This window comes from Fusarium odoratissimum (genome assembly GCF_000260195.1).
Source record: "Fusarium odoratissimum NRRL 54006 unplaced genomic scaffold supercont1.11, whole genome shotgun sequence".
NCBI lineage: Eukaryota > Fungi > Ascomycota > Sordariomycetes > Hypocreales > Nectriaceae > Fusarium > Fusarium odoratissimum.
The window spans coordinates 931,566-951,010 of record NW_022158697.1 but is presented as its reverse complement, the minus strand read 5'-3'; the positions used below and the strand labels follow the sequence as shown (position 1 = coordinate 951,010).

The following is a 19,445-nucleotide window of genomic DNA, read 5'->3' as shown; positions in this document are numbered from 1 at the left end:
TAGAGAACCATTTTTACGTCTTGAGTTTACGGTGGACGTTGTATCTGCTTCTAAATCAGGGCGGCTTCTGGAAACAAGTTCCATTCCGTCACTGAATACGACCAACGGCAATAAAGGGCCGAAAGTTTCGGTGCTTGGCACGGCCGAGTCTGTTGTTCCAAGACCCGTTATTTCCTTCTATTTTTCTCTCTACATGTCCCATTGATATCAACGGTGATAGGTAAAATTATTGCTATTACACCGAGCGTTGCCGTTTTATCCATCTACAGTATCCGTAGGTGGTAGATAAAGATGGTAAAGCTGCGGAAATAACCCGTTCGCTTGACCAACTACTTCTTATTAGACACCCCCCAATAACGGCTGCGTCGGCACGATCTCTGGGTCGCTGTGCCGCGGGATGATGGCATGCGCCGCAAGATGGACAGATATGCTTATTATCACCAACTGCCAATGTTGGTAAAAGCCCTCTACCTTATTTCCACCGCTAGCCACCCTCCCACTCCCCATTCGGTGGTATGCCCTGCTCCGTGCCGTCAAAGCCGTCCCATGAAACGCGGGTTTGCAAACAAGCGATACGACTGGTGGATGACACCTCAGCCGTTGGCTGGCTCTCACTAGGTATGTATTTCACCACTTGGATTTCGTGGTGGCGGAGTTTCGGTCTATTAGATTTCTGTTTGGCGCTATCACTGCCTCTGTTGCCGTTTATCCAGATTCCTTCTCCAACCCTGGTTGATGGGGGCCGTACTTCCGGAGGAGTGCCTTCTAATTGATGGGTTGTTCGAATTACGATACGTGGTCTCTTGCAATGCTACGAGCCTGAAACTAATACCAGAAACATGTGGGAATTGCCGTTACAGACAATTGGCGGGGAAATCTATTCATGTCTTGGTGTTGAACTGGACCAGTTTTGTTTGTTTGTTTGTTTTGTTTGTTTGTGTATTTTTCGTCTGGGTGGCTGTAACGAAGCCAAATCTCCTACTGGAGCAAAAGACGTGCTGAGCTAGCTAGGTACAGGATACCCCGCTTCCTTCACCATCCAGCATACCAAGGCACAAAAGGCGCTGTATTTTCTCGAGCCCGTCACCCGTCAGCGGGTTCGGGGGCATACTGTCGACTTTTTCCACCGACCAGAATTCTCTCACGCATCGCTACATCTGCTGACGCAGTCCACAATCTCCAGTAACCAAGTTGTAGCTCGTAGTCGTATGTCGTGGCGGCAGGGAAAAACCTTGGGAAGGAATCAGAGGCCGGCGGTGCGGCTTGCCTTCAAAGGGGAAAAACCCATCGCAATCGGCGTCGTTGATCGGGAGGATGTCGCTACCGATGCCACGGGCACCGTCCTCCGATATCTAAGGCGTTCTGGTTCTGAGGTGCCGCCATTAGATCCGACAAAGGTGTTGTCAGAGAAGGCGAACTCTCCAAATTCCTTCTCTGAAAACTGCTGTTAGGGAGCCGATAGCGTCCCCGCAGTTTTTGTGTGGTCGCGTGGCCTGCAGAAAATCCCGCTCCTAGCACCGCACTAACAGTGCGTGCCAAGAAAGAATTTTTACAGGAGAGAGTTGATGAACTGGACCAGTCGTGGTTCTCACGATGACTTTAGGGTAGGTAGGTTGTAGGTGAAGTTGAGGTTGTAACAGTGCAACTTGGTGAGTATCTGGTCATGCCAAATTGACTCTATTGAAATAAATCCATTATGGGTCTTAGTTGTACCCATAGCATATACCTAAAGAATGGCGGGGAGTGTCTTGATGTTCGTGCTCGTCCAATGTTGTTGATAAGGAAAGCCTTCCCTGTTATTTCCATTACCACAAGATTAAACGGGGGAAAATATGTGATCGTCACAGGTACGATATAACGTTCGCACTTGTACATCCAGGAAGCATGTTATTTACCAGCCAAGTCTTCTCGAACCCAAGTCGAACCATGCGCCGGAAGGTATCGTGACCACATTCGAGACTAGCAATGTGTACCACATGCAACTAGGCAATGGCCGCTGTTAACAGAAGTCAAGACCCATTGCGAATTAAAGTATGAACGACTTGTACGTAATCTCTTGGCATAACGAGTTCTTTGAGCACTACTGCCATGGCACATACAAGGTAGCAATTGTATATAGACCTGCCCAGAAAGACACTAGGGAAGTTCCCCCAAGAATAAAAAGTAAGCTGCTCCGAGTTACGAAGACTATCAGACGTTACAAGCAGGTGAAATTAATGTAGCATTGGTCACATCACTTCCGTCAACAGTTCCACGACCGCAGAGAAACCGAAAGACAACAACGAGAGAGTACCTAGTATACACAAGCATGCTTCCATCGCCAGTATTCACGACAAGTTTAGCTCAAGTAGAAGCAACAGGAGCCTGTATACTTTTTCTAAGTTTTGGCTTATCATGTCATGACCAATCCATCACAGTAGTGATCTATAATGTACAGAAGTAATACACAGTCCCCCAGATACGACGATATAAACATGGATCAAAGATCCGAAAGACCCCAGCTCCTTGTCTCGATCTCAATTAGATCCCACCCTCGTCCTCGTCCTCGCCATCGGAAGATCCAGCGCTCTCCTCGCGCAGCAAACCTAGATCGTGCAAACACTGCATGCACTCATCCGAGTCAACTCAGGAGCTCCTCTTCACCGCATCCAGCTCACACGGCTGAGATACCCTGAGAGCCCATCGCTGTGTCACACAGTACTCGCGGTCCATGCATGTTCCCACGGGAAAGAGGAGACGGTGCATATCTCGTGACCGTTTGTCCTGATGGGATACACAAGTGTCGCTTGCTTTGGTGTGCGCAACGTGTCACGGCAAAAAGACATAGTATCAGATTGCTCGCTGAAACGAAAGCATCTCTCAGGGCGGAGGGCTATCCAAGGTAGGCAGGCATTAACGAGAATGTCCTGTTGGGCATGGAAAGACGGTGAAGGCCATCTTTGGGCGGCCGATGTAATGAAAATGAGAGGAGATGTGCAAGTCCGAATCAGCGCTTAGCAGTCGCATCGATGGTAGTGGCGTGGAAAGGGGACGACATCACGGACGTTGGGCACACCAGTGAGGTAGCTCAGAAGTCGGTCGAAACCAAGTCCGAAGCCACCGTGAGGGGGACAGCCCCAGCGACGCAGGTCGAGATACCAGGCCAGCTCCTTGCCCTTGTCGGAACGCTTGCTGGGAACTTCTAGACCAAGGGCCCGCATGTTCTCCTCGAGTTGAGGCAGACGATGCTCACGCATAGAGCCGCCAGCCAGTTCACCCAGGTGAGGAACCAAGAGGTCAAAACAGTCCACTGTCAGACCTGAGGCCGGAGACGAGGAAGACTGGCGCATGTAGAATGCCTTAATATCCCGCGGATACTGTGTTATGAAGATTGGAACGTATGCATCCGTGGCCTTGTCGTAACCGATCTTCTCAGCGAGGTACTTCTCATGTTCCGATTGCAGACCAGAACCCCATGTAGGCTTGTGCTCAAATTGGTCGGCAATAGGCTTGAGGATCTCAAGGGCCTCACTGTACGTAATTCGAGGCCACGTCTTAGTGGTGAGCATGCCTCGCCATCGACGATCCAGTTGTTTTTGGTCAACAAGGTCGTTGAATGCGAGGCGCTCAGAAGGTTCCTTCGAGTCAAATCGGTTCTGCTCAAGCTCCTTAGCAGCGTTGAGCTCCTTCAGCTCGCTGGCCATTGAGTTCAGCATGCGCTGTGCTAGGTTCATGACTTCCTCCATGTTATCAACGAAGCTCATCTCAGCCTCGAGCATGTAGAACTCGCTGAGGTGCCTCGATGTATCACTCTGCTCAGCACGAAAGGTCGGGGATAAGGTCCAGACGTTACCGAGTGCTTGAGCGAGAGCCTCAAGGTGGAGCTGAGAAGAGACAGTCAGATACTTGGGATCACGGAAGAACTCGTCAGGAGAAGATGCTTTGACAGCAAATGCTTCTCCAGCACCCTCGCAATCAGAGGAAGTGATGATAGGAGGGTGCGTTTGCTGAAATCTCTCACGGAAGAAGAACTGTGTGAGCATGGCGGTGGAATCTGATCGGAATCGTAGCATTGTTGAGTTCAGAGGCGTTCTTGGCCGCAGATGTGAGATGGTGCGAAGACTTTCAGCGGTCTGATATTTGTTCTGGATCGGGTAGGTCTAGATATGTGTAAGAATAGGCCTAATCCGTGATATCCAGATGCTTTTGATAACGTACCATAGGATCAGAGCCTCCGAGAACCTCCACCTCTGAGACTTTGAGCTCAGGCTGTTCTGAGCCTGTTGACGTCTCGTCCTCGCTTGAGGCCTGAGATATCTCCTCAATGTCAGATTGTTTTCTGCTCTCATCAACCCATGTTCCTTTTAAGCGGACAGCTGCGCCCGGACGCATACTATGGACAAGTCAGTTCAATATCAATATGTGTGATTCAAGGCCTACATACTCTGTGGCTAGATTCTTGTCCACGACCACCTGAACAGGTCGCATAGACGATCCATCGGTAATATCGATGAAGCGTACCCCTGAGCTCTTCCGCACTGATCTGACCCATCCACAAACCTCGACATCAGGCACATGGGACGTTGGGCCCCAAGCTTTAAGCTCAGCCACAGTTTTGATGTCTTTCTGGCACTCGCCAGGGACCTTGACCGCATACGGTCTTATTTGGGGCCATGGTCTTCCTAATCTTGGCACTCTCGATGCACGAAACGCTCTCATTGTGATAGATGACGAGTCAGTTGGTTGCTCTAAGATATAAGCAACAGAAGCTAAGTCTGGGGAGTGCCTATCTTCAACACCCAATCATTGAGCCCAAATTTGCTATGTTGGGAATCAGGTCCGCCTCAAATCGGAAACATGCGCGTAATGATGGAGAAATAATTACGCCTTTTGTCGGTGAGTGAGATGGGCTGAAGTAGTGTCGTGGAGTCCAACGCAAGGGATACCAAGTTTCGATGGAAGAATGGTTGGCTGCGGAGAAATTTTGGAAATATCATGGGCTGGTCTAGGGTAACCTAATCGCCTTGCCGTCAGGTACTATCGATTAAATACGAAAGCAGAGTCCAATGAGAATGGCCGGCTCGAATTTGGGCTCCCGTTCTGGTCAAGCGGCGGGCCCTTAAGAGAGATGTACCGCATCGGATCTCCATTTTGCTGGGACGAGCTCGAGCTGAGATCGGGGGATGACCCGTCGAGGTGTCGATGTCATGCCGACCAAGTCAGAGTGGCTGGCTGCAACAGTCGAGACGCCTTAGGTATGGGCCTTAGGTAGGAGGTACCTATTCTAGGAGCTCTGTAGTTCTAGGTATTGGTGCGTGTGTCGAGGTTCCCTGGAACGGTTTAGGTTAGGGTTGTTTGTTTGTTTGATGTGGTTTTCACCTTATCGTCTATTACCTTACCAGCGAGATGGTACCTCACGCACACACCGCACACTCACCAAATTGCTGGGTCGCTAGGCTAGTCCCTGGTGTGCGCATCGTTGTTCAGGCAGGTGCAGGTGCAGGTGCACGACCCGAGCCAGTCTACCGGGACGCGCTTTCCTTGCTTGAAGCTAATTAAGCTAGAGCTACCTCATTTCGTCACATCGACAAAGCAACTGCCAATTGGGGAAGGCAAAAATAGATTCTCAGCTGGAATGGAAAAGGAAGGGACAAGGGACATACTGTACATGGAATTTGGAAAGGGATGGATATCAGATATCAGACAGAGCCCCTTCCTTTCCACATCGGTTTCAGGGATACCTTACTATAGTTTCATCTCCAGTTCAAGACATATTCTCTTCTCTTAAGTTCTCTTTCACCTCAACAACCTCGATTACAATGCACCATGCACCCACTTTGAGATCTCACTCAGCCCACGGTCCATCACCGCCTGTAATCAGAATACCGTATCAAACAAACGTCAGTGACCATGTTCTCGTCAATACTCCAATCAGATATTGCGTCCACTCACCCTCTACAACCGCACTTCTCACGAGACACACAGCAGGACAGCAACCCACCCAATCGAAACAAGCGTGTTTCTTTCAACTAGTTCGAAGCCAAAATGCGAACTCACCGAATTTCCTCACACCAAAACAAGAGACAGATCCCGACATCATTCGGTCCAAGAAAAAGCAAGCAGCCCACACCGCAACCTCCCGCACTCTAGGTAGCATACAGTAGCATCTTGCCCCGGTACCAACCCTGTCTCAGCCCAGGCATCGTGACTGGGTTTTATGCGGTTTTCCATGTCTCACATCTTGAACCGATCGATTGCGCACTCTGCACAGCTTCCGCCCCAGCATGTGGGAATCCCTATCGTACAGAACTGGCTGTATGTACTGTAGGTACAGTACCTATGTACTTGATGAGGCTAGCTGGGATACCATATCCGCCCGCCCATGATCAATGAATGCATGAATCGACCTTGTCGATGCCGTCAGTCACTTCTCCGAGACCCATGCCAATACTAGACTACTACTCCGTACCCTTTTCTTCACTCTTCCATTTTCTCGGGCCCCCATAGCTTAGCTGAGCCTCGTCGTCACAAATCACCCCACAATCACAATCACATCCACACTTCACCCTCTTTTCTTGTCTCTTTCTCTCACAAGTTGGTTTTGGTCCGCCGCCCTGGGTATCCGCTTGGACACAAGCTTCCACCAGGCGAGATGAAAGGGTGCCACAGATCTTGATTCGCAACAATGTCCCGGCCAGTTCTGTCTCAGGCTCGCCGATAAAGATCATCCTCCTCTATGGTCCTTGTCGTCAAACAGCCCAACCAGCGTGGTTGCTACCTCCGTCTTGAGATGGCGGCGCCGCCTGTGTCCCCGTGAGATCTTGCAGATGCTCCACGGTTCCCGATATTGGAGGCTCAGTGTAGCCCACCCTGGTTCCGTCAACTTGGATGTCGGTGCCCCTACTGCACTGTACGCCTGTGATGGTGGGATGCGATCTGGTACGGCACAGATCCCCGGTCGACTACGATACGTGGTTCCCAGTCCCTGAGCCTTCTGATGGGCCCTTTTCTTGTCCCTTCTTATGGCTTGTCTTAATTCGTCTGGCCCTGCATTTGCTTTTTCGAGCTGCCCTGTACCATTTGCAGCTCGTACATCCTAAACTCGTGTGTACAAGACCTATATGCCTGCTAGGACATGTCGTCAAGCGAAACGTCCCCGTTTTTGGCACCCAAGTCTTGCCGTACCCATAAAGTGATGCTGGTCTGTTTTTCTTCTGCTCATTCTTTGGCTTGTTGCCTCGCCTCAGGCCGAGTCTGTTCTAAACAAGTGGTTCAGATCTTGCACATGTTGGGTCACACAGCCCAGTGCCCATCCCTCCCTCACTCGCTTGTCCCGGAGAAGCCAGTCAACCAGAATGTGAGTCCTTGGATCATGTCCGGTGACAGATTCCTCCGCCGTGTTGTTTCTTCAGACTCACGGCCGAGTGTCCATATAAGACCTTCCTGCCCTCCATCGTAGTCCTTATTCCCAGCCCTTCAGACCTCATCAACCCACTGCCGCTCACTTTCACTACTCTTCCTCATCAAGCTAGGCATCTCAAACTTGGCACTTATTCTCTCACTATTGGCGTCATTGGTTTGATAGCGCCCTGACTACAAGCTTGTTTAAAGCAGTACAAGTCCATACTGCTTGCTCACACATCCAACACCTTCATCATGGCTCCTCCAAGATCCAGCCGGGTGCGGCCTTCAGAGGTCGCAGCTGATACCAAGAGAAATTTCATTCCACTTGTCAAAAAGAACTATGGCGAAGTTTTCCCACCATACTCCTACCTCTATAGACAGCCCATCATGCAACTCGCCATCCAGCGTCAGAAGCCTACGACTCGGCCACCCTCCTTTAGAATCGAAGTGGGAGACCCAGTCATGAAGGCATTGACATATGCAGCCATGGATACACAACAAAGCGAGGCTATGGGAGGTCCTCGTGTGCGGATTCCGTTCATATGCGCTGCGAATGAACGGAGGCCCGGAGGTGACTGGGAAACTGGATGCGTCGGATATGAGGAGAAGCTATGCCGGCGAAGTAACCTCTCAGCCACATTGAACACGCCATGGCCGAACTCGCCGGAACCCAACAACTACCCGATCCCATCACAGGGTGGCATCTTATCTGATGCTGTTGTGGTTTGCCGTGGACCACATGACCGCTACGACAGGCTGGAGAGCTGGTTTGACCTACCCGTCGTGTCGGTACCACCAACCCGATGGCCCAAACTCAAAGACAACGGACTCAAGTACTCTTTTGCAGAGGAACGTGAGATGACTCGTGATAAGCTTCGCGGAGCTCTCCGTATCTGTCTTTACAACGGATATGACCGTGTTGTCATTGGGGACTTTGGCTTAGGCAATGGCTACCGCAATCCTCCCCAAGAGCTGGCAGAGCTCTGGCGGGATGTACTGCTTTTCGACCCCGACCTTCGAGGACAGTTTGCATACGTTGTCTTTGTCTTTGAAGACCCCCTACAAAGCACAATGCGCCACATCATGGACGAGATTACCAAGAAGGAGAACAAGGGCAAATCTAGGACTGGATCCTCCAGCTCGTCCGGATCGAGCAAAAGCCACAGTAACGCTCCCGCTGATCGTGAAATTTTCGAGCACGTCTTTAGTGCGAGTGAGGTTGACCGAGTTCTGCGACAGCCTGACCCACGATACGGACTTAACATGATTACAACATGATTTAGTTTGTATCAATCTGAGACAGATTCCAGAACACGGCTTGCCAACCCGAGAGCCGTACCAGCGGAGATCTTGAGTCGGGTCTGTCGACAAAGAAAAACTTGTCTCAGGAAGACGAGCCTATGATGACTCTAAGAGTTAGTCATTTTTTGAGGCCGACCGACCTGGCGGGACCCTTGCGAAACGTTTCTTTTTTTTATTTTTATTTTATTTTTATTTATATTTCAACTGCACTTTCCCGCATTCTGGCGGTCAACCGAGGAACGACGAAAAGTCAGCGAGCGCTTAGGGCAACTATGATACCAACCTCGACGAACAATTGTCCAAGGCCAATTATGAGGCAATGCAATGGATGGGGAATCTACGGGACAGAGACCAGACGAAGTCAGGACAAACGCAGTGTTACGGGAGTCATGTTGGTTCTTTGCTATTGTTGATTGTGGTCAGTTGACAAGGAATTTCTTTTTCTTGGTGTTTGGGGTTTGTGTTTGGCGCCTTATTGATTCCCGATCTACAAGTGGCCCTGTCAGGCTCCTGTATCACGACGAATAAATGATGGTATCGGCGTTGGGTGTTTCACATATATATTTAGCTCAGCTGGTTAAGGAATCTTGTTGTTATCTCATGTCGCACACGGAAGCACTGCATGCCGTTTCACAGCCTCGATCTGCAATGTCGCTCGAGGGTTTGATGTGCGATGAACTCGGCCGAGACCCCAGTCAGGCTGAGATGTGAGCATCCTATCGGTCCTCAAGCACTGAGAACTTATAAGGCAGGACAGCAATTCCGAGGCGATATCTGAATACTAGGGTTCATTGGAAGAAACAATCCCTTGCTGAATTCCTTCCGTTTCAACTAAACAAGGTGATATACGCAAGACTATTTGTCTAATATGACCCACCTATCAGCTCTCTTTGAACGTAGTTGAACCCCGGCTTGCACTGTAGTCACAACGTGCATGCGGGTACCCCCGAAGCAGCCGGAGGATCGATACGTACTTTTCTAAACGAAACAAATGCCAGGGCTGAGTATTAAGTTTAGACTTGTTCGGACTTGCTTCTCCTAAGTTTCCTTGGATGTTTATGTGAAGGCAGAAACTTGATCTGACGTGGCTCGGAAGATTTGATGACTTTCAAACATACGAGTCAACTTGATAGGTCATAACTACCTAACCATGAATCATATGAGGCTGACTACCGATGTCAGGAAGATATCTTCTGAAGGGGTAATCGAGGATTCAGCAGTGATCTTCAACTCGATCATCAAACTACCAATGCAAGATAACGCACCCCCCTGAGTCAAACCCCGACAACTCATTGATCAAAGATATATACGTATATCATACAGCGCTTGAAGTTCAGCCTCGCGTGTAACGACAGGCGGACCTTTAGACGCGGATGGCCGCAGGGGAAAAGAAGACTACACTCAACTTGGACAACTGCAGCAGATGTAGACGCAAATGCACGTCGACGATCATGGGTACTTTACTAGCGGCAGATCATATCCCGCAGAGAACCTATCTGATGAATAAGACGAGACATCGCAAGCAAGGGTTTCGAGTTACATACAACACGTACGTACAGTGAGTGCCTTATGCTTCCCCATGTGCTTGTAGCATGTTGTCTACAGCTGTATGCACCGCAATCTCTGTGCTCCCTTCTCCACCGCCTCTTCAAAGCTTGTATCCAAAAATTTGCCAAATAAACGTTGCTCCCTCTCTCGGACTGTTGCACAAATCTCGATTGCGACACCATTACACGACATCAACATCATGTTACATCGCAGACCCTTTTCCACGAGGCGCAAAGAACGGTGAAGGGGGCATACACAGAAAGTAAGAATAGACTCTGATAATAACAAAGAGAAAAACTGTAAAGTGGGGGAGAGTTTTGTTTCAGAGTAGTCATGCAGAGGAGAGTCATGCAAAGAGGCGAGATGCAGTAACACAAAAATCTGACTGACCGCCTGAAAAAGACATTGGCGAGGTGACAACAGAGTGTCTTTTCCTGCAAGGGAGAAACACAGCCAGCCTTGTTGTCTTTGCAGGATTAAAGACAAGCATGAATATAATGTTGCGGTGTAAGCTGTATGCTTGAGTGTCTCCCATGCTATGGATGGACACATGTATCGTGCAACAACAGACAGAAAGGACAGTATCAATGACAAGACTGAGATGGACCCGATGATAATGTGTCGGTGTGTTCGTGCTACCCGCTACCTGTTAACCAAATCATCATCCGTCCTCTCATCCTGTCTCTCCCACCAAAGTCTTTTGTTTCTGTTACATTACTCCATAAGATAAACGACCGCTGTTATCAAGATCCGATTCTATTAAGCTGCTTGACTTTTTCAACTACCAATAAGCTGGTCTTAAACCTGCAAAGTTTGACAAGCTTGCCGCTGTGTGCTCCTCACCCTCCTTCTTACGTTGTCCGCTCAACTAAAACGCATGTTAGAACCTTTCTGTTAACAAATCATGATTAGATAGAACTTGCCTCCAACTGAACACCCTTGTGAATGTGTACCAGCCAATCCACGTAACTCTGAGCCTCATTGTTGCGGTCCTCCACGAGCATACGGGCAAAATCAAACTCGGCACCATCAATGCCTTGTCGAGCGAGCTGGATGGTGAGACCCTTCGAACCGCGCATCGTTCGGAGGAACTCGATAATGTTGCGGACTTGAGCGTTGAGGTGAGTCTCAAGTAAGGGAAGGGCTGATGTGTAGGGGTCAAGACTCTTGAGAGAGTCCTTGTCTTCACCAAACAGATCAGAAATGAGGTTAGGAGAAGTCTGTGAGTGGAACCAAAGGAGGCACTGTTGGCCATTGTCAACCAGATACACACCACCAGGCTCAACTCGTGAGAATGATGTGCGGATCGCAGGTGGCATCTTGAGATGGCCTGTCTCGGGGTCGGCGAAGCCCTCTTCAGGTGCGAGGTTGTGGATAGGAATCATTCGGGGGTACAGATACAGGCTCAGCTCGAGAGCACCCATAGAACGAAGCATTCGCATCTCATGGACTCTGCGGTCTGAGTTCTCGACACCTCCCTTAAGTGCTCGGCACTTGAGGAGACCAAGAAGGTACATGCAGTACTCCTTCAATCGCTCAGGCATGACAAGCTGTCCTGGAGGATGCTGTTGAGCGGCATGTTTTCGATAGCAAGCAAGGACGTCAATAGCCTTCTCACTCAGCCAGTGACGGATATCCTTGAGGTTACTTGATGTAGTCGCCAACTTCGTGCTGGCTTCCTTGGCCAGCATACCAATGACAGCGTCTTGATCAACAAACTTGAGGCACTCACGAATACCCTGTTCACGCGCACCCGATTCCTTGGAGGTTTCCGTAACGCTAGCAATAACATTTGAACATCGCACGCGGCGTTCGCCTGAAGCCGTTGTATAGAGGAGGGCAGACTGGAAGTGAGCATCAAGCTTGGGATCCAGCTTGCCATCGTAACTAAAGCTGACACCCATTGCCTTATCAGCATCAATGACGCCAATTTCCAAGTCAGCACCAAAGGTGTGTTGGATAAAGTTGCCATGGTAGCCCGAGACTTGGAGACCGTTAGAGCATCGGACCTTCATAAGAGCTTGGAAACCAGTCTCTCTAGTCACGGCGTGTGAGATCTCGAGTGATAACTTTCGGCTATCCCTCGCAGCGATGAAGTTAGGGTAGTAAAAGGTCTCTCCGCCAGTGGTTGAGGAAACATGACCTAAGCAAAATGAGATTAGCATGAGTTTATGACACTTTTGGGGACTGTGCCTACCAATAGTCGCAATATCAAGATAACCACCTGAAGGAGCAGCAAGGAAGAAATCAGCACCGACACCGGAAGCAGCCATCTTCTCGGCAACCTTCTTCCAGGCCGGGTGCTCAGTTGTGTAGAGCTTCTTATCGATTTCACCTCCAGGGTGATTACCATTGTCACGCATGAAGAGACGACCAGGGCCCCAGGTTGGCAGCGCAGAGCAAGATGCCACAACCTTGCCTCCCGTCGCCTCGAGGGCGGCAAGTGCTGAGATCAGGGCGGCGAGAAGGGCGGGCTCGGGGTTTTTGATGGTAGAGAACATATCCGGAAGCCTAGTAAGCAGAGACGTGATCACATCCTTAGATTCATATGGGTCGACAAAGAGTCCCTCGCTCAGGGGCACAAAGGGATCCTCAAGATCAGGCATGATCATCATCTGAGCTTGATCCAGGGCAGGCTGTAGACTGTTAGTGAAAGTGGCAGTACAAACATCATTTTCAACTCACGTTGACATTGTAAAAGTGAATGTCCTTGTCGTACGTGACAAATCCAACCTTGGCGCCTTCTGGTATCCTACGTTTCGGCTCTCCATTCTCATCCAACTCTTGATCTTCACCACCATATAGAGCAACGCGGATACCCTCACAGAAAGCCTCGACATAACCCTTGTTGTAAGATTCTTGGGTTACATCGATAAGGAACAACCATCGCAATCCCACGGGCTCCCTGGTCCAGTACTCTTTAGGCACCACAAACTCTACAGTTCCTCGGTGAAGCTCGGGTCGAGTGTCACGATCAACTCGGACGCCTTGTGGATTGGTCGCAGAGAAATATTCGGGGGGAGTGTCGTTGGGGTATGCGCAGAGGTTGCAGACAAACTTGTTTCCACCTGAACGGAACATCATAAAGGGGTTCATATAAGCTCGGCATCGTCTGCATCGTGGGGGTCCAGCTTCACCAAAGTCGAGGACAGGAATTTCGGCTTCTCCAGCCTGCAGAGGAGCTAGTGGCTGCAGCAAGAGTCCCAGAGAAAGGCCTGTAGCCTGCAGAGCGTCCTGAGTAGTGGGGATGTTGTTGAGTGTGAGTCGAGTGTATTTCGGTGACGAGTTGCCCTGGTCGTAGGCAACAAACGAAACGGTCGAGGGAGGAGGGACATGTCGTTCGAAGGTGGGGTACACGTTCTTGAGGTAGTACTGCTGGATAGCATCTCGCGAGGCCGGTACGCTGGGCATGTCGTCAGGTGACACTCCCTTGGGTCCGCTGGTAGACACTGAGGCTGTACCGAGGCCCTCGCCGACACCAGGTGTTCCAGCAACAGGACCAGGACCAAATGCTGGGTTAACTGGCGCACTAAATTGGCTCTGGCTTTGCATCTGAGGGGTTCCCTGGGGGCTTCCAAATTGACCTCCAAAACCGGGACCGCCAGGGACGCTGTCGAGGAACTGTGTAGCCGAGGTCCCCTGGGGAGGCATGCCATTGAAGGCTTGTGAGGAGCCAGTAGGTTCAACGGTATGGTATGCATGACGATCCTTCTTCTTCCTTCTCGCTGTGCCGTGTCCATCTCCCAAGTTCATTCCACCAAGCTGAGCAGCCAGTGTAGCATCTTGTGACGGAGGAGCTTGACCTGGAGGAGCCTGAGCCTGAGGAGGTGCATAACCATATCCGGGAGCTGGTGCGGGAGAGCCAGTCATAGGAGGAGGCGCTTGCTGGCCTCCAAGATACTGGGGTGCTCCATATGGTGATGCTTGTTGTTGGTAAGGTGAGGGAGCGATCGGCGGTTGGAACTGTTGCGCAGAGGGTTGAGATGTTCGGTTAGGATCATTGGGGTCGATAACCTCGCCCTGGCCAAGAGCGTGGTACTGAGCGTAGTCGGCCATTGCGACGTTGAAGCTCGAGAAGCGAAAGGGACGAAAGTATCGAGAACGAGTATCGATCTATCGGACGAGCGTGTGCCCAGTAAAGGAGACGTGGGGCAATGAAATGTACCGTAGGATGATGGATGGCGGTAGCTAAAGCTTCAATAACATGAGACAAGAGAATTCGACAAAGAAATTATATGCAGAAAATCACGAACATGATCTCCCAAGTTCGCACACAAGCTGAAGATCTTCTTTTTCTTCACCGAAGATTTCAGGAGCAGAATCGAGATACTATCGATGATGATAGGTGTCCTGCCTCGCTGGCCTTTTCTGGTGCACCTTCCGGTTGGACATTCTGGGCGATCGTGTTCCGTGTCCCACCTTACTCTGATTGGTAAGGCTTGGAGTGTAAATTGGAAGATGCACTGTACAGACGGACTGTGATCTATAAGACGGGTCATGTGATGCTTCAGCATAGCAATTGATAAGTGCAAGTAATGATGCGCATAGCCAACGATATGATGCCATAGGTCTCGGTCAACAACTGGGTAAATGATATTGTGTGTGGATACACATCAGAGGCTTCCAAAATATTATGAAGGGTAGCAAAGTCATTTGCCATGCTCAACTTGGGAGGGAACTCGCCCAATGTATTGATGCTAACCTACACCTGTAAAGCCGTTGGCTTTTGCGGAACAGTAACGTCTTCCTGCAAGCTCGTGGGAGCATCTGGGAGTGGTTGCGCTTTCTATCTTGCTTCAGGTACCTCTGGTTGCTATTTTACTATACCAATCGTCTTTGTAGAGGTTGTATTGGCTGCCGCAATGTCAGAGGTAGTATTGTCATGTCGATATTCACCAGTAAGCTGTATCGGTAGAAACAATGATAAAGGTCAACGCAGAATGTGAACGACCCTTTACCACAACCCAAGATGAAGCTAACACCGAATCTCGATAAAACAGGCCCATAACGAACCAATAGTGTTACTATTTGGAGACAGGCCCGAGCTATGCCTGAGAAGCCCACGATCGGGTTGATGACCACGCCCTCACCACTAACATAACGGCGAGCAAAAATAGTGTACAGCTCTCAAACCAAGGTCAATAACTCGCATCTTAAGATAGCCAGCTATTTACCAATGCTGGCGTAAGTTTCATATGATTTAGTGCCCAGACGATAAGGCTGTTGAGTTGGGCGCAAGCTCTCATGATGCCACGTCCTGCCCCTCACTTGACGTAACGCGTCAATTGCGACGATGAAGCCCAAGGTGAAGCTTCGAAGTGGCTGGAAATATTACTACGATGAGGTTACGAAACGGTGACGTTCTTCCCCCTTAAACCTTGTAAATAAACCAAAGGCCGATTTAGAATGATGAGGAATTGCAAACACTCCAAGTCAGATCTGTCTCACGCTTGGCTAAGTACTTATGAACAATGTACGTACATTGAGTAGTTTGCTATAAGTGCCGGTCAATCCGATATGAAAGAGCAATATTCATCATATGGACGAAAATGAAGAAGAAGAGGTCGAAAGAAGCACCTAAATGAGAGATCATGAGATACGTGGATTCGAATCGTAGACTATTCACCATTCGGTGTTGCTTCTTTGACGCCTCCGACCGTGTAAGTCGTGATGCAACATCTTCGCCTTCTCAAGAGCCGATGGTGATATTTTATTCAACGAAAAAAAGTAAAAATGTACTTAAGTTGCATCTGGATACTTTCCGACTACTAAATGATGCAAAATTGGCTTGTGGTGTGGTGTGTGGTAGTTTAACGATTAGACAGTGGTGGGATGCGGATAGCTTCAGAAACGACGCGCGATGTTGAGAAATGGACTTGTGAGTGACTTTGAGCGATATGGATCATATGCTTATCAAATTGAGCCGGAACAACGTAGAAACTACACTATCGTGGTCGCTGTTTCATAAAAAGGCATTAAAAAGCTTCACAGGGGCATATTCATCACTGCATCAGTCGTAATTCGGAATGCGACAACGAGCATGGCTCATTCAATCGCCTCTCAACGGTTCTCGAGCGCGAAGGAAGCCTCATATATCAGTCGCAACAAGTCAGCGAATCCTCCACCTAATTTGGAACGCAAAAGATTGCCCGAGACTCGCAAGAAGACAAAGGAATCGAGTTATTCATCTCTTGGACAACGGTCGTCGAAGAAGCGAGAGAATCGAGGGAAATGGATGCTCGGGGGCATGAGTTGCGCTCGCATTTTGCCAGACTCTAGATCACACAGAGGTACACCTCATCCGAGGTGATGTCTGGGCTGGCCAATCAGAAAAATGGTCACTTGCCCAGGATTATTTTGGCATTTTTGGTGCCCCATTTTCTCAAGTGCCATATCTTGGAGGGTCCAGGCTTGGCATCTCTCTAACTTTGATGAGCTGGGTGTGGCTGGACAGAAATAGTGCAAGAGATTGTGAGTTATGCAGCGAGCTTCGGCCAATCCAGGAGCGCGATAAGAAAGTTCACGTGCTCTGTGGAGATCTTGTCGCTCTTGTGCGCTCTTTTGTGCAATGGCATGCCAGCGGGTGCTAAGTGTGCATGAGCATTTTTAGTGTGGCGCTTTAAAATGCCCCTCCCCCCAATCGGGGCAAGTGGGCCTATGGCAGGTGAGCAAGACGGGAGAGTCGCGAAGATGTAAGAGGAGAGCAGCGCAGGAGCAGGAGCTTGGGGAAGAGAGTGATTGCGCTCTGCCCCCGCCGAATATATAAACATGGCCCGTCCCCTCCACGCGCCCGACGAAGGTGGTACTACTCGTCGTTTGCTCTTTAGTCTCTTAAACGTCTTCCACAGCTTTCAATCGTCTTTAAACGTCTTTGTCGCGTCCCATTTCTCATCTCAACTACACGTCTTTATTCAAAGCATCTCAACCCACACAATCCAGCACAATGCCTCCCAAAGCCGCCGCCGCCGCCGCTCCCAAGAAGTCTGGCCACGCCAGTTATCAGGTGAGTTCATTCATTCTCAAGATAATTCATCTGGATTGGTCGCTAACACTTTATTTCAGGACATGATCACTGATGCTATTGTCAACGTATGTGAATTCTGAAAGCTCCCCATTCAAGTCGCGTCCACCATCGCGCACTCAGTCTTCGGTCGCGGATGAGGCTATCGCCACGCGCCCGACTGACCACTTTTCCTTGCTCATTTTCTTTCATTCATTTTCACTCACTAATGTGCTTTCTTTGCATCCAACAGCTCAAGGACCGAAAGGGCTCTAGGTAAGCTTCATTTTTCATTTATCCTCGTCGCGCAACGCACTCACGTTGTCGCTTTTCCCTTCCCTCTTTTCCCACCAGTTGCTGACTCGCCACACAGCCGTCAATCCTTGAAGAAGTACGTCAAGGCCAACAACACTCTCAATGTCACCGACAACATGTTCGACTCTCTCTTCAACAAGGCGTTGAAGGCTGGTGTCGACAAGGGTGTCTTCGAGCAGCCCAAGGGTCCTTCCGGTGGTACCAAGCTCGCCAAGAAGCAGCCCGAGGCTAAGAAGCCCGCTGCTCCTAAGAAGCCTGCTGCCGAGAAGAAGGAGGCCGCTGAGAAGCCTGCTGCCAAGAAGCCCGCTGCTAAGAAGGCCGCCGCCCCCAAGAAGGCTGCTACCGAGAAGAAGGTCGCTGCCCCCAAGAAGGCTGCCGCTGAGAAGAAGACCACCGAGAAGAAGGCTGAAAAGGCCGAGAAGGCTGAGAAGCCCGCTCCTGCCAAGAAGGCCGCCGCTCCCAAGAAGGCTGCTGCTACCAAGAAGGTATGTGTTGACTCAGCTGCTCTCCCATCACACCCTCTAACATTCTATCCAGGCCGACAAGGCTGAGAAGCCCGAGACCGCTCTTACAAAGACAAAGACAGGCCGCGTCACCAAGACCACCAAGGCAGCACCTGCAAAGAAGGCTGCTGCACCTAAGAAGGCAGCACCCAAGAAGGCCGCTGCCAAGGCGTAAATGACGCCGAGCAGTATTGAACTTTAATTAATGACGGCCACGGCGTTAAAGGATCTGTTCACGGCAAGGGTACGGAAAGTACGGCTACTGGTATTTTGATGGTTTGGTTCGGAGCGCGGGATTATCGGTTGTTTGTTTACACGTGCACGCGGAGACTCGCGTCTGTATGATTCTACCCTCAGCCATCTCATTATGTTGGAGGTGGTACACTAGAAGTGAGGGTCATTTCTATGCGATTATGTCCCCTGTATTCTTATCTTATATGACATGACAGAGTCTTACGACGTGTCATGGTTTGAAACAATGCTGGAGGGGGACGGTCGGCGTGTTTTTGGAGAGGGCAAAAGTCTCGGTTGTGGGCGAGGAAGGGTTGCGATTATACCACTGTCGCTGTTTTGAGTTATTCGATTTGAACTACGCGATGAACATTTTTTTTTTGAAAATCCCTCTTCATTCCGTGATAATTAATGATTTTCGAATATTCTGCGAGGCATGAGCGAGCGCGTTTATGTGACGCGCTGTCTTAGGGCTTGTTTACGTGGGTTGAGGTGAAGCGTGTCTCGACTCAGTCTTTGCCAGGGGGTTTTCACGTGGGTCGCCAACATGTTCTGACTGACGAACGAAACAACAGACTACGTGGAGGAAAAGGCGGTCTTGGGCGTCTAACTCTTTAGATGGGCATGAAATGAGCGCAATCTAATACGATAGTTGCCTGTCGGTGGTCTGAAACTGTAGAACATTTACGCGTCAGCCTTGTTCTGCGTGTAAGTGAGTCTTGGTATATTCGTATTCGTTTCTACTGAAGCACAAGTGTACATTCCAGGTCTTACTCGTCACAATAGACTTGTTGCTTCGAGACAAGAGCTTTCTAGTCAATCATCATAGTTGTCATTTTGCCTTGGCTGAGGTGTTGGCACTCGCCGCCATATCATGGTTGAGTGTGTCGCTGACCTGCTGGTGAGGAATTGTAGTCGAGAAAAGTGGAACCATGAAACTTTTGAGTTGGCACCCGTGGCGTCTCCCTAAAGAGACAACTCACCCCTCAAGTGTAGCTCATCCTGAGGATTGAGTACTAACCTAGGAGAACAGGAACAACTCAGAAAAGTCCTGGTAGAGATTGACTTTCAAAGATAACAAGGTGGATTATCTGACGGTCTATAAGGCCAAGATATAGAGTCTACAGTACTCTCCGCACATTGTCAGCAAGACACACATTGGA

The 19,445-nt window shown here is 49.7% G+C and overlaps 4 protein-coding genes across 8 annotated transcripts; 2 read left to right on the top strand and 2 right to left on the bottom strand.

Moving 5' to 3' along the window:
* Positions 1 to 2,181: 2,181 nt before the first annotated feature.
* FOIG_07787 (asparaginyl-tRNA synthetase) lies at positions 2,182 to 5,302 on the bottom strand. The gene is made up of 3 exons (XM_031207478.1): positions 4,424 to 5,302; positions 4,198 to 4,372; positions 2,182 to 4,139 (listed from the first exon to the last, which is right to left on the bottom strand). The coding sequence occupies exons 1-3, from the start codon at positions 4,696 to 4,698 to the stop codon at positions 2,994 to 2,996; spliced, it is 1,596 nt and encodes a 531-aa protein (XP_031063011.1). The 5' UTR covers positions 4,699 to 5,302; the 3' UTR covers positions 2,182 to 2,993.
* A 1,015-nt stretch (positions 5,303 to 6,317) lies between these two features.
* On the top strand, positions 6,318 to 9,488 carry FOIG_07786 (uncharacterized protein). The gene has a single exon (XM_031207477.1). The coding sequence runs from the start codon at positions 7,636 to 7,638 to the stop codon at positions 8,659 to 8,661; it is 1,026 nt and encodes a 341-aa protein (XP_031063010.1). The 5' UTR covers positions 6,318 to 7,635; the 3' UTR covers positions 8,662 to 9,488.
* Positions 9,489 to 9,732: 244 nt separating this feature from the next.
* On the bottom strand, positions 9,733 to 14,615 carry FOIG_07785 (uncharacterized protein). Its single transcript, XM_031207476.1, has 4 exons — positions 12,919 to 14,615; positions 12,431 to 12,869; positions 11,157 to 12,376; positions 9,733 to 11,101 (listed from the first exon to the last, which is right to left on the bottom strand). The coding sequence occupies exons 1-4, from the start codon at positions 14,287 to 14,289 to the stop codon at positions 11,015 to 11,017; spliced, it is 3,117 nt and encodes a 1,038-aa protein (XP_031063009.1). The 5' UTR covers positions 14,290 to 14,615; the 3' UTR covers positions 9,733 to 11,014.
* A 2,349-nt stretch (positions 14,616 to 16,964) lies between these two features.
* FOIG_07784 (histone H1/5) lies at positions 16,965 to 19,125 on the top strand. Of its 5 annotated transcripts, XM_031207472.1 has the most exons (5): positions 16,965 to 17,236; positions 17,296 to 17,322; positions 17,487 to 17,509; positions 17,607 to 18,033; positions 18,086 to 19,125. In XM_031207472.1, exons 1-5 carry the CDS (start codon positions 17,177 to 17,179, stop codon positions 18,224 to 18,226), a joined length of 678 nt encoding a protein of 225 aa, XP_031063005.1. In that variant the 5' UTR covers positions 16,965 to 17,176; the 3' UTR covers positions 18,227 to 19,125. The 5 variants fall into 5 exon arrangements, with proteins under 5 accessions (XP_031063005.1, XP_031063004.1, XP_031063006.1 ...); XM_031207471.1 differs by having other exon boundaries at positions 16,969 to 17,236; positions 17,296 to 17,509; positions 18,086 to 18,973; XM_031207474.1 differs by having other exon boundaries at positions 16,986 to 17,236; positions 17,607 to 18,659.
* The last annotated feature ends 320 nt before the right edge of the window (positions 19,126 to 19,445 follow it).

Coding starts and splice junctions, on each gene's coding strand:
- FOIG_07786 (XM_031207477.1), top strand. CDS start 7,636: ATGGCTCCTCCAAGATCCAGCCGGGTGCGGCCTTCAGAGGTCGCAGCT.
- FOIG_07787 (XM_031207478.1), bottom strand. CDS start 4,698: ATGAGAGCGTTTCGTGCATCGAGAGTGCCAAGATTAGGAAGACCATGG. Junction 4,373..4,423: donor GACAAGAATCTAGCCACAGA/GTATGTAGGCCT, acceptor ACTTGTCCATAG/TATGCGTCCGGGCGCAGCTG. Junction 4,140..4,197: donor TCGGAGGCTCTGATCCTATG/GTACGTTATCAA, acceptor ACACATATCTAG/ACCTACCCGATCCAGAACAA.
- FOIG_07784 (XM_031207471.1), top strand. CDS start 17,391: ATGAGGCTATCGCCACGCGCCCGACTGACCACTTTTCCTTGCTCATTT. Junction 17,510..17,606: donor AAGGACCGAAAGGGCTCTAG/GTAAGCTTCATT, acceptor CTCGCCACACAG/CCGTCAATCCTTGAAGAAGT. Junction 18,034..18,085: donor AGGCTGCTGCTACCAAGAAG/GTATGTGTTGAC, acceptor CATTCTATCCAG/GCCGACAAGGCTGAGAAGCC.
- FOIG_07785 (XM_031207476.1), bottom strand. CDS start 14,289: ATGGCCGACTACGCTCAGTACCACGCTCTTGGCCAGGGCGAGGTTATC. Junction 12,870..12,918: donor TTCACTTTTACAATGTCAAC/GTGAGTTGAAAA, acceptor AACAGTCTACAG/CCTGCCCTGGATCAAGCTCA. Junction 11,102..11,156: donor ACAAGGGTGTTCAGTTGGAG/GCAAGTTCTATC, acceptor CATGCGTTTTAG/TTGAGCGGACAACGTAAGAA.